Source organism: Taurulus bubalis (genome assembly GCF_910589615.1).
Source record: "Taurulus bubalis genome assembly, chromosome: 17".
Classification (NCBI taxonomy): Eukaryota; Metazoa; Chordata; class Actinopteri; order Perciformes; family Cottidae; genus Taurulus; species Taurulus bubalis.
In genome coordinates this window covers 2524375-2539521 of record NC_136605.1, presented here as the reverse complement: position 1 = coordinate 2539521, position 15147 = coordinate 2524375, and the positions used below count along the sequence as shown (strand labels likewise).

The 15147-nt window shown below is 43.1% G+C and overlaps 1 protein-coding gene across 1 annotated transcript; it reads left to right on the top strand.

The window, feature by feature from the left end:
- Positions 1-560: 560 nt before the first annotated feature.
- fbxl16 (F-box and leucine-rich repeat protein 16) lies at positions 561-12621 on the top strand (the record flags this gene model as incomplete). Its single annotated transcript, XM_079232565.1, has 6 exons — positions 561-1268; positions 4348-4590; positions 5499-5764; positions 8662-8746; positions 10942-11005; positions 12473-12621. The coding sequence occupies 6 exons, from the start codon at positions 561-563 to the stop codon at positions 12619-12621; spliced, it is 1515 nt and encodes a 504-aa protein (XP_079088691.1).
- Between the last annotated feature and the right edge of the window lie 2526 nt (positions 12622-15147).

Sequence of the window (15147 nt, the reverse complement as noted above, 5' to 3'; positions counted from 1 at the left end):
TCAGCTCAGCCACAGTACTGTTGTGGATCATGGTGTGAGCAAAGACACAAGTGAGCGTGGGCCGATACAGCTCTGAAAATATATTTTCTTGGGGAAACCTTGCTCATAAAAACATGTTTGGTCCAGCATTGTCATAATTCACAAAACTCTTTAGAGATCCCAAAGAAAACATCCTATTGAAATGTGGGTAAATGATCCTCAACTGTCTTGGCCGGCCACTCTTCAAAGAGAATTCCTAAAATTCTAAAACTAAGATGCAGTGTGGTAAAAAGTGTATTAACACACTTTCCAGGTAAGAGAAAACAGAGCAGTATGGCTATACAGAGTTCTTTTGTCACTCGAAGTGGATACTTCCAGGGACATCTCATCTGTTTTCAATGAAATGTTGAGGAATTGTATACTTGTTGTTTTTCACTGCGACATTGATTGGAAGCTAAATGTTTGAAAGTGTGATAAGATTCATAATATCCAAGTAAAGTACTATAGTCTTTCCACACCCTGGCCTGGTTTTCAGTATTTTACAGCACAATGTTACACGTTTCTCTTTCACCAGGTTCCCAATGTTGAACATGACCACCCCCAGCGAGCTGAAGTCTCCCTGCGTGACTCGCAACGGTATGGTGAAGTTGCCCCCCAGCCAGCCTAACGGTCTGGGCAGTGCAAGTATCACCAAGGGGACACCTGCTGCCAAGAACCGTCTGTGCCAGTCCTCCTCGGTACCCTCCATCCTTCCTCCACCACCGTCCTCCCTTCCCTACCACCATCACCATCACCTGGACGGCCCTGGCATGCCCAACTCAGCAGTCTCACTCTTGGGCTCTGACATGGAGCCTGGGAAGCCTCTGGTGGGCTTGAAGCCGTCCATTCGTCAGCTTCCCCCTCTCAGTCTGCCCAAGTCCATGCTGCTGGAACGCCAGCTTGTCCTGGATGAGAAGCTGCTCAACCGATTGCTCTGGTACTTCACTACAGCTGAAAAATGTGTCCTGGCGCAGGTATGCAAGACATGGCGCAAGGTGCTGTACCAACCCAAGTTCTGGGAGGGTGTGACACCCATCTTGCATGCCAAGGAGCTATATACCCTACTGCCCAATGGTGAGAAGGAGTTTGTCAGTCTGCAGGCCTTCGCCTTGCGTGGCTTCCAGTCTTTCTGCCTAGTGGGCGTGTCAGACCTGGACATTTGTGAGTTTATCGACAACTACCCGCTGTCCAAGAAAGGTGTTCGCTCAGTCAGTCTCAAGAGGTCCACCATCACAGATGCCGGTTTGGAGGTGAGTCAGGATGTGTGTGGAAAAGAGGTTATTGGATGTGAATTTTCCCTGATCTGAGCTGTTACACATGACGGCTAGAACAAAGTAGCTGAGAGATTAAAGCATTCCAGCTCTCCCTTTCAGCAGTAATTGAGACAGCAAATTAGTGGCACAGATCAGGAACAAATGTGAGCAGCCACCAATATGGTTATTTGTGGAAAGAGACACATCCTTTCTGCTTTCTGATCTAAACTTAACACTTCCTCCGAAGTTTCCATTTCCCCAGCCCGTATTTTATCACTACAACATCATATTCAAATCATACTCACCACTTTCCTGCTCTGACTCTCATTAACACAAATACTGTTTTCATTAATTTGCTATTTCCATTTTTTCCCAACCAGTTCTCACTCCCAACTTAATTACTTAACTCAACTTAATTAACAATGCTTGGCAAGTGCCCCTTAGCATTTGATATGAACACACTGAGGCACCCTTTTGGCATCTGTATGACACGCACCAGGATTTTAACTAACTCCAGTGTAAACTAGTAGTTTGGTTGCATAAATATAACTTCAGGGGGTTACCTAGAGCGGCATAGGGGTACCAACAACTTCAGGTGGCTACCTAGAGCGTCATAGGGGTACCGACAACTTCAGGGGGTTACCTAGAGCGTCATAGGGGTACGTTGAGTGTAGGGTCACTGACCAAGCATCATGATTTGACGAGTTGGAAATGAGACCGTGTTCAGTTTGACTTTTTCTTTGGGCTTTTAGTGTTAAGCTACTGTTAATGGAACCCAACACTTTGTGCACATATGTTTTACAATAAAAGCATTCCTTCGACACAAACACTATGTTCCTTTAGATTTAATTTGCAACGTATAAAGAGTTTTATTAACATTAGCCATAGATTGATTGATTGCAAAAAATGTGAATGTAAATAAAAAAGTGATAGGAAATCATTTGAGAATTAAAATTATGTTGGTGTTGATCGAGAGAAAGTGAGAGAGACTGTTGGAAGAAATGGTGCAGTGGAAGAACTGTGAGCCGTTATGGTAGGTCTACAGCCTATTACAATCCTTCTCAATGTTTATGCTATTCCACTTCAGTGTAATCACTCGTGGGATGGAAGCTGAATTCATTACCTGGAGAACACAGGAGAGTCAAACCTGTTATCCTTCCATCTGTTTTTGGTTGAGTCTGTATGCCGTATAACTGGATATGTAGCCAACATAGGTACCTGCTGTTTTTGTTATGACACTAAATAGTTTTACACAGGAGTGGTAAAACATGTGAATACACTATGATTTTTCCATGACTTAAATTCTCAAGGTCTCCGCCTTTATGATGTCATATTACATAAGAAGAAAAGAGGCATGCGGTGCCTTTCAGATGAGTTATTTTTCAGATGGCTCTTCAAACCTGCTCGGCTCAGTGGCTATTCTGGGACGAGTGGACCGTTGCCATGGAGAAAGCTGGAATTGTTGAATGCATGATCTATATGTGGACTTTGCTGCTGCAGGGATTTGTGCATTAACATTGTTTTGCATCTAAAACAAAACAAAATGTTAGTTTCACTCCACAATATTGTAGAATTCAAACTCAGCTCTCTTTGTGTTATGAATAGCATTTCATCCTGCTTGTTTTCACAAAAAAAGGTTTTGCAGGTAATTTTATTTTCGTTCTAGCATTGTTTTATTTCAATAATGTTCATAATTTCATGGTGCCACCTTTCTTCACAGAACCATTGATATTGAACAGGCCAGAGCCAGTAATGTAATCATTTCAGATGTAACATGCTCTGTTACCGTAACACAAACAAGAGGCATTCATGCTGCATCATGAATGAATAACAACAGATATTGTATACAGAGATATAATGAATGGTTTATAAAGTTATAATATATATTATTTTATAAAGATGTAAGTATTTAAGTGTTCATTACTATTATTTTACCATGTTGTCATTCAGTTTATCCACCAGGCTCCACTTTTGGGTGCCCAGGGTAGAATATTTCTGAAATGTTTATGTACTTTTTGAGGATGCTAAGTAGGCATTTTTTGGTCAGTTGGCAAAAATCCCATTCAGCCTTTTGTAATTTGATTGGTCCGAGAGAAAACTAAACTTCTGTAGTTTTTAGGCTTTATAAAATCTAGCCTGTAATGAGAGACAATGTTTGTAATTAATGACTAGTACAGGTTACTGTACTATGAAGGAGGATATTAAATGAATAACTAGTACAGGTTACTGTATGAAGGAGGATATTAAATAATAATAATAATAATAATAATAATAATAATAATAATAATAATAATAATAATAATACATTAAATGTGGAGGCGCCTTTCAAGACACCCAAGGTCACCTTACAATTGCAATAAAATAATACAGGGTAAAAGAAAAGCATAAAAGATATAAACAACAGTAAAACAGAGCATCAACATGAAAACAAGTGAGGTGTAAAGGGACCAGTTATAGTGTGTATGCCAGTTTGAACAGATGAGTTTTGAGTTGAGATTTGAATAATGTGATGGAGTCTGATTGTCTTATGTGTGGGGGGAGGGAGTTCCACAACTAGTACTAAATGAATAACTAGTACAGGTTACTGTAAGAGGGGTGATGTTTAAATGAATAAATAGTACAGGTTACTGTATGAAGGAGGATATTACATGTATGACAATTTTCATGTTTAGATTTAATATTTTGTATATTAATGTTGTTGAATATTTATTGCATTAAGTCTCATTGGATAGCCATGCGAGAGAAAACAGAAATGGAAACATAAAGGAACAGGAAGACATTCGGCCGTTGGACAGCTTCACCGGCCAAACACAGGAAGTGGAAAATAGAAGGGGAAATTTGGTATGGCATGTACATGTACCACTGTCAGGATATAGTTGAAAAAAGTTATTTTCATTAATGTTACCAACAGTAGCTTTAAGTGGGTTCCTGTGTTTCATCACATGTTATTTTAAAAGACTGGTTTAAGAATAATGCTGCTCAAGAGCAACCTGTCCATGCGTGGATGTTGTTAATACCCCGGTAATCTCTGCACTCGTCATCTCCGTCAGTCAAACGGGTGTCCTTGATGTCACAGGTCATGTTGGAGCAAATGCAAGGCTTGATGCACCTGGAACTGTCAGGCTGCAACGACTTCACGGAGGCCGGCCTGTGGTCCAGCCTCAACGCCCGGCTCACTTCCCTCAGCGTCAGCGACTGCATCAACGTGGCGGATGACGCCATTGCCGCCATCTCACAGCTCCTGCCCAACCTATCGGAGCTGAGCCTGCAGGCCTACCACGTCACGGACACGGCCATGGCCTACTTCACAGCCAAGCAGGTGCAGTGTCACAATACTTTTCTGTTCACATTGACACGCCTTCATCCTCATTGTGGACCCCATTACCAGTCAGCATATTCAGTCATCATCCATCAGACCCATTTATCCTCCAGGGTCTCCGGGGCCTGTACCCGATCCCAGCTGGCATTGGGGGAGGGGCAAAACAAACTAACTTAGACAATTTTCTTATTTTTTAAAGACGCATGAGTCAATATTTTAATATGAATGTGCATTATCATCTTAACATCTTACAGTGCATTATCATTAGTTTCCCTCTGCTCTAAAGTTTTTAGTTTAGTAAAAAAAACTATGAATTCAATATAAATAAGTAAGTAAATCTCCATGAAAATTATAACAAAACATGAATTCCAATCTTAGTGATAGCGGGAGGAAGAACATCTGGTGCAAGTAGAGATGAAGGGCCCACATCAAGGGCCACGCAGGAAAAACCTTTTCCAAGATGTCACCTTTCAAAAAAAAATGACTGTATTTTTAAATTACAATTGCTGACTTCCTGTTGGACTTTGTTTTAAGACAGGAGATGTTACAAATGTGTATATATACTGTATATATAACTCAAATGTAAAAGGTGGTTGGCATTTAGTTGGCTGTTCCCTTGAGCTATTTTATAACACCCACTCCCAAGACCCATATCAGATATCACCACAGACTTCAGCTCTGCTCAGGGAGATATTACTCCTAGATGATATTTGTTATATATTTCAGAACAACATCCAACCAAATCTCTGTTTGAACTTTCTCCCGCTATTTTAGGGAGCGACGCCAGAGCCCAGTTACTGCAGCATTTTGCAATTTTTACCAGTTTCTAAGTGTGTGCCATCTTTTGTGCATTTTCAACCCCCTTTCGTTTACATAATCAAATCAACGCATATGACCTTCACCCCCAGGGCTACACCACCCACACTCTGCGGCTCCACTCCTGCTGGGAGATCACCAATCACGGTGTGGTCAACATGGTGCACAGCCTTCCTAACCTGACTGCCCTCAGCCTCTCTGGCTGCTCCAAGATCACTGACGACGGCGTGGAGCTGGTTGCTGAGAATCTGCGCAAGCTCCGTATTCTGGACTTGTCCTGGTGCCCTCGGATCACTGACATGGCCCTGGAGTACATCGCCTGTGACCTTCATAAACTGGAAGAACTGGTGTTGGACAGGTCAGTGTGCTAGTGGTCCTGTGCTTTTATTCCAGTGAGGAAGAAAAAAAGGTAGAGCATCCACACTGACTGCAGAGCATCCACACTCTGACTGCAGAGCATCCACACACTGACTGCAGAGCATCCACACTCTGACTGCAGAGCATCCACACACTGACTGCAGAGCATCCACACACTGACTGTAGAGCATCCACACTGACTGTAGAGCATCCACATACTGACTGTAGAGCATTCACACACTGACTGCAGAGCATCCACACACTGACTGTAGAGCATCCACAAACTGACTGCAGAGCATCCACACACTGACTGCAGAGCATCCACACACTGAATGTAGAGCATCCACACACTGACTGCAGAGCATCCACACACTGACTGCAGAGCATCCACACACTGGATGTAGAGCATCCACACACTGACTGCAGAGCATCCACACACTGAATGCAGAGCATCCACACACTGACTGCAGAGCATCCACACACTGACTGTAGAGCATCCACACACTGACTGCAGATCATCCACACACTGACTACAGATCATCCACACACTGACTACAGATCATCCACACACTGACTGCAGATCATCCACACACTGACTACAGATCATCCACACACTGACTACAAATCATCCACACACTGACTACAGATCATCCACACACTGACTGCAGAGCATCCACACACTGACATCTATGTGCAGCGCATTAAGACGGCCCACATTGAACAGATGGATGTAGAAAGAGAACAGAGCTCTGCTAGCTCTGTTCTCTTTCTACATCCATAGTTGGAGTTGCCAAAGTTAGTGGGAGGATACAGTAGATACATGGGACTGCACCCATCCATCCATTTTCAACCGCTTATCCGGGGTCGGGTCTCGGTGGCAGCAGGTTCAGCAAGCCGACCCAGGCTTCTCTCTCACCCGCAACACTTTCCAGCTTATTCATATGGACTACACCCATTTTTCAAAATAATAAATAAATAAAAAACCAATGGGTTTATACAAAATGCATAATGGAAATGAAGTTGGACCTCTGGTTAATAAATTTCAACCTCTGGTTAATACATTTCATTTTAATAACCAGAGGTATACAACGTACTGTAACCCTCATAAATGGAAAACGCCACCAAACTGTGAGGGCAATGTCTTTATTCTTTGATTTGTTTTTGCTTTCTGGATAGTTCCAGAACATGACTTTATGTTTGATTTCTCTGACTACACATGCTATAAATCATAATGTTTTGCTTCATCAACTTTCCCCTGGTCTGGTGTTAAAATAAACAACAATTGCAATAAATGGCAATATAGAATTGCAACACACATCCAACACATATGCACCCAAGCATCGTCATAGTATTAGTTGGGAGGAAAGCACATCGTCCCAGCCCGACTAAGCGTGAGAAGGTGTCTGCTGAAAATATTAATTGAGAATCTATATTAGCGGAAAAATGCATTCTGGACAATCTACACTCACATACACTTAACTTTTGATAACCTATTTTTCAGTACAGTTGCTAGGGAATCCTGATATTTATCCCAAATCTATGCATCTATTGACACCCGACCATAAAACAACCTCTACTGCAGCCAGCCGGATGAGCCTCCATAGTTAGTTAGTTTGGTTCAGAGTAACAGAAGTCCAACAAGGCATTAGGCATACTTACACAACAGAGGTACTGGTTCAGGAAAGGTTTGGGTTACAGTTTGTTACATGAAATAAGTGCTTGTTGCGTAACTGCCGTGCGTCTTGGTTTCACACACCAACAGCAGTTTCCACGGTGAAGGTTCTGTTCAGCTGGTTTTACTGCGTCTAGTAGCAACACAGATGGGTAAAGGCACACATGAACCTCTGTGTGGACGTCAGACACCGACGGGCACTAACCGAGCCTCGTGTTCGATGAGGTGTGCCTAATGATTCAATTTCAAAGTAGAGTGTACATAGTGGTATGTGTGAGAAATGAAATGAGGTGTGGCTTGTACATGGAGGACAACAGCGGAGTGCTGCACATGAGAAGTGGTTGAAAATAAGAGCTGTGTGGACTCAGCAGCACTTTAAAACTGTGGACTCTACTCACACATGTTGCCTTCTTTAGCAACAAGGTTGCAGGGTGGAATGCAGGGACACAATAACAACAATCACATCATTTATATCCATATTGTGTTAACAGTGTTTTTCAAATATCTTTTCTTTCCAAAAGCAGTTGGTTTGTTTGTTGGCTTGAGGTGTACCAGCGTCACATATAAAATGTATACATATGCAGCATGGGGGACCTGTGGTAGAGCGATTCTTAAGATAACACTATGACCAATGCCCCCGAGGCTCCATCTCATCCTGAAGATGCTCTACTAGACTGAGCTCTAGAGACTGTGAAGGCCCTTAGAGGACACTGGACTAGAGCCGGTTGATATGACAACAATGTAATCACATTACTTTTTTCATATCAGCCGATATTCATATATGTTTTAATATAAAAAGGTTCTCTACGTTATTCAGAGCATCAATATGTCAGCAATCATCTCTCACCGTCTAGAGGAGGGATGCCTCCCTGAGTCTCTCTCCTCTGTATGTGTTCTTATCGCAGCTTTCCTGTGCTCTGTTCACACATCTTGTAGTGCATGTTAGTGAATGTTAGTGCATGTCAGTGCATGTTGGTGCATGTCAGTGCATGTTGGTGCACGTGAGCACGCCCCACTGGTTAGCTCAGGGCCGCTGCTCCGCACTGCTCTCATGTGGCGTCTTCAGCTGATAATTTATCAAATAAATAACCTAGCTGATGTCATCTTGGGTACTTTAAAGTTATTGAAATGTCATGTTGCATCTTAAATTTCAGCAGAGATGAAATCATAGAAAGGAAAGGTCATGTTTACTCAGGTGTCTTGTTGTGTATTGTGTCTACTTTTAGGTGTGTGCGGATCACAGACACTGGGTTGGGCTACTTGTCCACCATGTCATCATTAAGGAGCCTCTATCTGCGCTGGTGCTGTCAGGTAACACACACACACACACACACACACACACACACACACACACACACACACACATTGCATTTCATTTAGTGACTTATAGTGCATTCCACATTCACACCATGAGTACAAACTCAGAACAACAAGAATCAAGAAAGTACAATTTCTTCAATAAAGTTAAACTACAAAGTGCTATCAGTAAGAGACATTTAAGTTATATTTAAGTGCTACTAAGGTGCTACCTTCCTGTAGTCGAAAAATATGCGTTTTTAGTTCACACACACACACACACTATAAGAAGAAGTCTTGAGAGGTAGTCTGGAGCAGTCCCTGCATTTTCTTGTATTTTAGATTAACAGATGTTCTACGATCATTTAGCAACCAAGATTTCCGACTGTGAAAAGCAACAAGGCAGTGTACATGAACTGTCTCTGAGAAATTATTAGCAGGATATGCTAATTTTCATGCGACTTAAGATAAGCAACCAGTATTGTTGCTGGATCCATCCAACTCCATCCATTGTGAACTCCCCCCCGTCTTCTGTTTACATCCCCTTCACCTTAAAGCTCGCCGTATACCCCATACTCAAATAACATTGTATTTACCCAGACTCCCCCAATAACTACCGGCCCATTTTCAACCTGCCATTCCGATCCAAAGTACTGAAGAGAGTAATTGGCCATCTATTCCCACCTTAACTATAACCTCTCTGAACCCTTTCAGTGCACTGAAAGGGTTCTGATCAAAGTCACAAATGACCTATACTGTTATTCGGACACTGGTCCCATAAGAACCCTCATCCTTCTCGACCTAAGTGCTGCTTTGGACACCATTAACCGTTCCAAACTCATCCCTCCAGCCCTTGGTACTCCTGGCACCGCCCTCTCCTGGTTCCAGTTCTACCTCTCCGACGGACATTAATTCATTTCAATCTACAACCAATAACTAAACTAAATGACCATAGTTCCTATCGCCCATGGTGTTCCCCAGGGTTCGATGCTTGATCCCCCTTCCCTTCATTCCCTATATTTGTAACATCCAGGCTCGACTACTGCAGTGTCCGCTATGGTGCCATAAACCAATCCGCCTGTCTACTTACCAGTATCTGCTGTGATCACATCCCTCTTCATCCCGGATGAACAAGATTCTACCCCCCACCTAGAAGGCCTTCAACAACCTGTCTGCCCCTCCCAATGCCTCAGATCAGCTGACGCCATCCTCCCCCTCTCTGTGGAACTCTTTACCAAACCACACCATCACATGGCTAGTGTTCAATAAGGGCCTACAACTCCACCTTTCCCTTGCCCTAGCCAGCTAGCCAGTTAGGAGCTATTGCAGATTCAGCACTGACCAAGTTTCACCGAAATTCTGTCACATTGACTAAATGTAATGCAGGCTTGATGTTCTTTATGAGAGCTTGCAACGCTTTACAAGTTCAGAGCTAACTTATTTTACAACATGCACCCATCTGCTTACTAAAGAGTAATTGCAAACACATAACCTCAACTTCAATGCATTTGTGATATATTCATGTAAAAGTGATACGTCAACTTACAACTCTGCTCCAGAGACTTTCATGCATTATTTTTAGATTGTCTTCATTGTCAGGCCGGTTATGCGGATTTGGAGCCGGTCACTGTTAAAGGAATGGTGTGGAACATTTAGGGGGAGTAATTGGCAGCATTGGAATAGAATATTCATAACTATTTTTTAAGCAGTGTGTAATCACCTGAAGGAGAGGAGGAGATGTACGTTTCTAAAACGTTACGTTTTTACATAACAAACCTGTGGAGCTAACGTTAGCACAGTACGATAGCACTTCAATGCTATGCTAGCTACTGAAGCTATACTGAATGTATTGTAATGATAGTCACAGTGAATAAAGACCTCCCCGTCTTTCCAGGAACAGGGTTGTTCCTTCATTTCATTTCTTCTGTCTCATCACACGGTTCACCTTTAATCTCTTTAGCCTTTGAACCGGTGTTCATCCTGGACAAGTTCTTCTCACGCTTTTTCAAACATGACATTATATTTATTCAGAGAGTGCAGTGTAGTGACAGTGTGGGCTCCGTGGTAACGTGTGGGTGTGTGTGGGTGCTTAGTTAAGAGTCAGGGTTTCTAATATAGTGCTCTTTGTGTGTGTGTGTGTGTGTGTGTGTGTGTGTGTGTGTGTGTGTGTGTGTGTGTGTGTGTGTGTGTGTGTGTGTGTGTGTGTGTAGGTGCAAGACTTTGGTCTCCAACATTTGTTTGGAATGAGGAGTCTTCGTCTACTGTCTCTTGCAGGTATGAGTTACAGCTCCAATAATAAATAATGCTTCCTTCTATTCTAATGTGACCTGACCTGTATTCTACACACCGACAGACGTTTCAAACATCATAGCACCAAAACCTTTGTTGGTCCTGCATGCATTGATGAGGAGTTAAGAAGTGAGAGCATAGTTTTAGGAAAGATGATTGTATTTCATAGAAATCTTGCAACATTGTGGCTGGACCATTAATGTGCTCTTCATATAATTCAACCGGATGAACCATGTTACTGTATTTAAGTGGATTACATGCAATTCTACTCCGTGCTGTGTTCTGGAGCCTTATAGTGCCATCTAGTGGCCACTAACATAGAAAAAAACACATCTGGTCACTTAAATCTCATGGTCAGCTTGTGATGGACTCAGGCTTTTCCTCGGCCAATAGGTCACAATGGCATCTTGTGGCTTCAGTTGAATATAAACCTGACCAGCAGCTAATGCTCATGCAAAGTGGACGCATTTTAGAGCTGATTAGTTCATTTGCATATTAACATCACCATCAGCTGCAGCGATAGATGAAAAACAAAGAATTGCATCTTTTCATCTTTCAAGCAAAATGGAACATGTTTCCTCACTGTAAATTGTGAGTTTTCTGCTTTTTGTCTTCTATGTTAGTATACTGAATATGTCCAGGGTTTTTATTGTTATTTGGATAAAATATAACTCCCGATAATGTCATGTTGTGAGATTTCTATCAATTTGCTGGCATTTTATCGACCAAAAACTAAAGCGAGACATCCACAGCAAAGACCTTGTTTTTAAATGTTGGGATTTGGGCTATTTCACTTCCTTGACAAAGAAAACAACCAAACTTTACATTTAGATGTTTATTTTACTACTTTGTCAATTTGCATCTGTAGTTTTCTCCTAAATTCAAAAGTTGGCATCATGCCTCATTTTCACATTTCAGAAAACTTGTAGTACAAAAAGTAATGTTAATGCAAAACAAGGAGGAGGATCCATCATGGTGGGATGGATAGCTCATCACTCACCCTGTAGGTGACCCTGTAGATGACCCTGTAGGTGACCCTGTAGATGACCCTGTGACCCTGTAGGTGACCCTGTAGATGACCCTGCAGGTGACCCTGTGACCATGTAGGTGACCATGTAGGTGACCCTGTAGATGACCCTGTGACCCTGTAGATGACTCTGTAGGTGACCATGTAGGTCACCCTGTTGGTGACCCTGTAGGTGACCCTGTAGATGACCCTGTAGGTGACCATGTAGGTGACCCTGTTGTTGACCCTGTAGGAGACCCTGTAGATGACCCTGTAGGTGACCCTGTAGATGACCCTGTAGATGACCCTGTGACCCTGTAGATGACCCTGTAGATGACCCTGTAGGTGATCATGTAGATGACCCTGTAGGTGACCCTGTAGATGACTCTGTGACCCTGTAGATGACCCTGTAGGTGACCCTGTAACCTTTTGGCTGTACCCCCCAGGCTGCCCCCTGCTGACCACCACCGGCCTGTCCGGCCTCATCCAGCTGCAGGAGCTGGAGGAACTGGAGCTGACCAATTGCCCCGGAGCCACCGCCGAGCTCTTCAAATATTACTCCCAGCACCTGCCCCACTGCATGGTCATCGAGTAAGACCACCGACCCCCCACTGACCGCCCGCCATTCTTTCACCTTCCTCCTCCTTCCTCTTCCTCACTCTTGTCTCAAACGCTAGCCCGGAGACTGAACTGCTCCTACCGTGCCACACGTTCCTCTTCCCTCGCCCGTCTTCCTCCACACCCCATTGAGTAACTGACCCACAGGCGGACAGAGAGGCCGGAGGGGCAGACGATGGACCAGGCCAGACCCCGAGGAGGATGGCGTGGCATTCAAGCTTCAGTTAAGAAGAGCCGGAGTGAAGAACTTGTGTGACGTCTTGTCTGACAGCAAGTCTCTTTTTCAGAATCAACTAAAGGGTTTTGTTTACAGAGGAGGGCTCCTTGAAAGACTTTGAATATTTTTGTTTTTAGCTGAATGGATACGGAATGGATACAGAATGGATACGGGATGGATACGGAAGGAATACTGAAGGGATACAGAATGGATACGGAAGGAATACTGAAGGAATACTGAATGAATACTGAATGGATACTGAATGGATACTGAAGGAATACTGAAGGGATACGGAATGGATACGGAAGGAATACTGAAGGAATACTGAAGGGATACGGAATGGATACGGAAGGAATACTGAAGGAATACTGAAGGGATACGGAATGGATACTGAAGGGATACAGAAGGGATACCGAAGGGATACGGAATGGATACTGAATGGATACTGAAGGGACACTGAAAGGGGTGAAGGGATACTGAAGGGATACTGAAGGGATACTGAATGGATACTGAAGGGATACTGAAGGGAGTGACATATCCAGATGCAGCGTGGAGGAATTAGAAAAAGGGAAATAAAGACTTGTGTTTGAGCTGATAGGTGGAACTCACACATGCGCTCATACACTGTAAACACACACAAACACACACACACACACACACACACACACACACACACACACTGTATATGGCAAGTGAAACAAATGTCAGTCCTCACGACCATGAGCACTGACATTTCTATTTCCATCACTCTGTAATATAACTGCTGATATTTCTTTGTCAGAAGGTGTCAAAGGTTTGGTTTCCTCTTGTTTAGAGAGACTCCATAAAGCCAGCTGGAGAAACAGGAAGCAGAGAGAACTAAAGATGCAGGTCAGGAAGTGAATGACAGGGATAGAATATCTCTCTCTCTCTCTCTTCTCCCTTCCGCTGTGTGTGAAGTGTGCGTCATGGACTCACAGATTCCCGCCTTTTTGGGATACCACTACCTTTTTCCATTTCCGTGTCAATACGGGGAAAAAATTGAGAAAATTTGAAAAACATCAGTTTACATTTTGTGTGTGTGTTGAAGTCGATTGGCTCGTTGCTTCACTTTTCCCGCTCTCTTCTTCAATTTTATTATGTACACATATTTCATTTCCAGATCTGGAGGACAAGCTGTGAACTGTGAACTGTGAATGTTGTGTTTAGAAGGGACACATGCTGCAGAGGCAACATGAGCAAGCATCCAGTCAAAAGGAAAGCAGAGCGTCTGCTGAGGTAACGTGCGCTTCATAGAAGACGTTGGTCCTTAAAGACACAGTGTTGGCATTTTGGTGAGGTAGTTTTGGCATTAACCCTTTCTTCCTCTTCTTTTCATCTTTTAAATACCGAGAGAAACACATGATGTTGAGTGATGGTTCTGAAGCTGCTAATGCATTGTGGGACCCCTTGGCTGAGGTCAGGCTATTCAAAAGGTAAAAAGAGAGGCTGTGGGATTTCAGTATTTCATATTAGAGCAGTCCACTCAGGCCTGGGACAGAAAGGGCCAGGAGCTGAGAGCGCTTGTATAGTGGCAGTTTTTTTAAGATAATAAGTTTTTCAGGAATTTCAGACATTTTCCTACAAACCCAGAGTCACAGAAACCTATGAATGGCCTTTCTTACGTTTATGTTTTCTAATCATGTTTAGCTTAGCTTAGCTCAATTAGTTGGTGGATCTTGAACAGCTCCTTCCAGTCCCTACAACCAATGGCTGGTGTAACGTCACCACACCCCTGTCCCTCTGCACAGAAACACACCAGCACACACAACATCTGTCTTCTGTCTTCAGGGGAATCGGTTCGGCAGTGTCAGGTGTTGATCAGCTCCAGCATGGAAACATGACAGCTGAGAGGACGCGCTCACTGTCGACCCTTGGATGCCATGCTATTGACACACGTTGAAGGCAATTATTAGAATCTCTTAACATACAACATACAAACAAGTCAGAAACAGAGTAATACTGGTATTTAGTCCACTGGTCCAGCAAGGTGTAGATACCCTTTAGCTCACAGAGGTCGGCCTACCACTATTTGCTCCTCCCCCACTTTGGGTCGCAGAAGCTTTGCGTCAACTTTTTGAAAAATATTTCTGTCAAGAAAACATAATGAAACAGTTATTTTTAACTTTGGTTTAATATTTAAGATTACAAAGGATCCGGGCACAGTGATGTTATGCTATTGTTTTATCTATATATTTTATCTATAATTTTTCACTGTGGACTTGGTGACACTGTGGTGTCCTCATGTCTGACACACTGGACCAAACC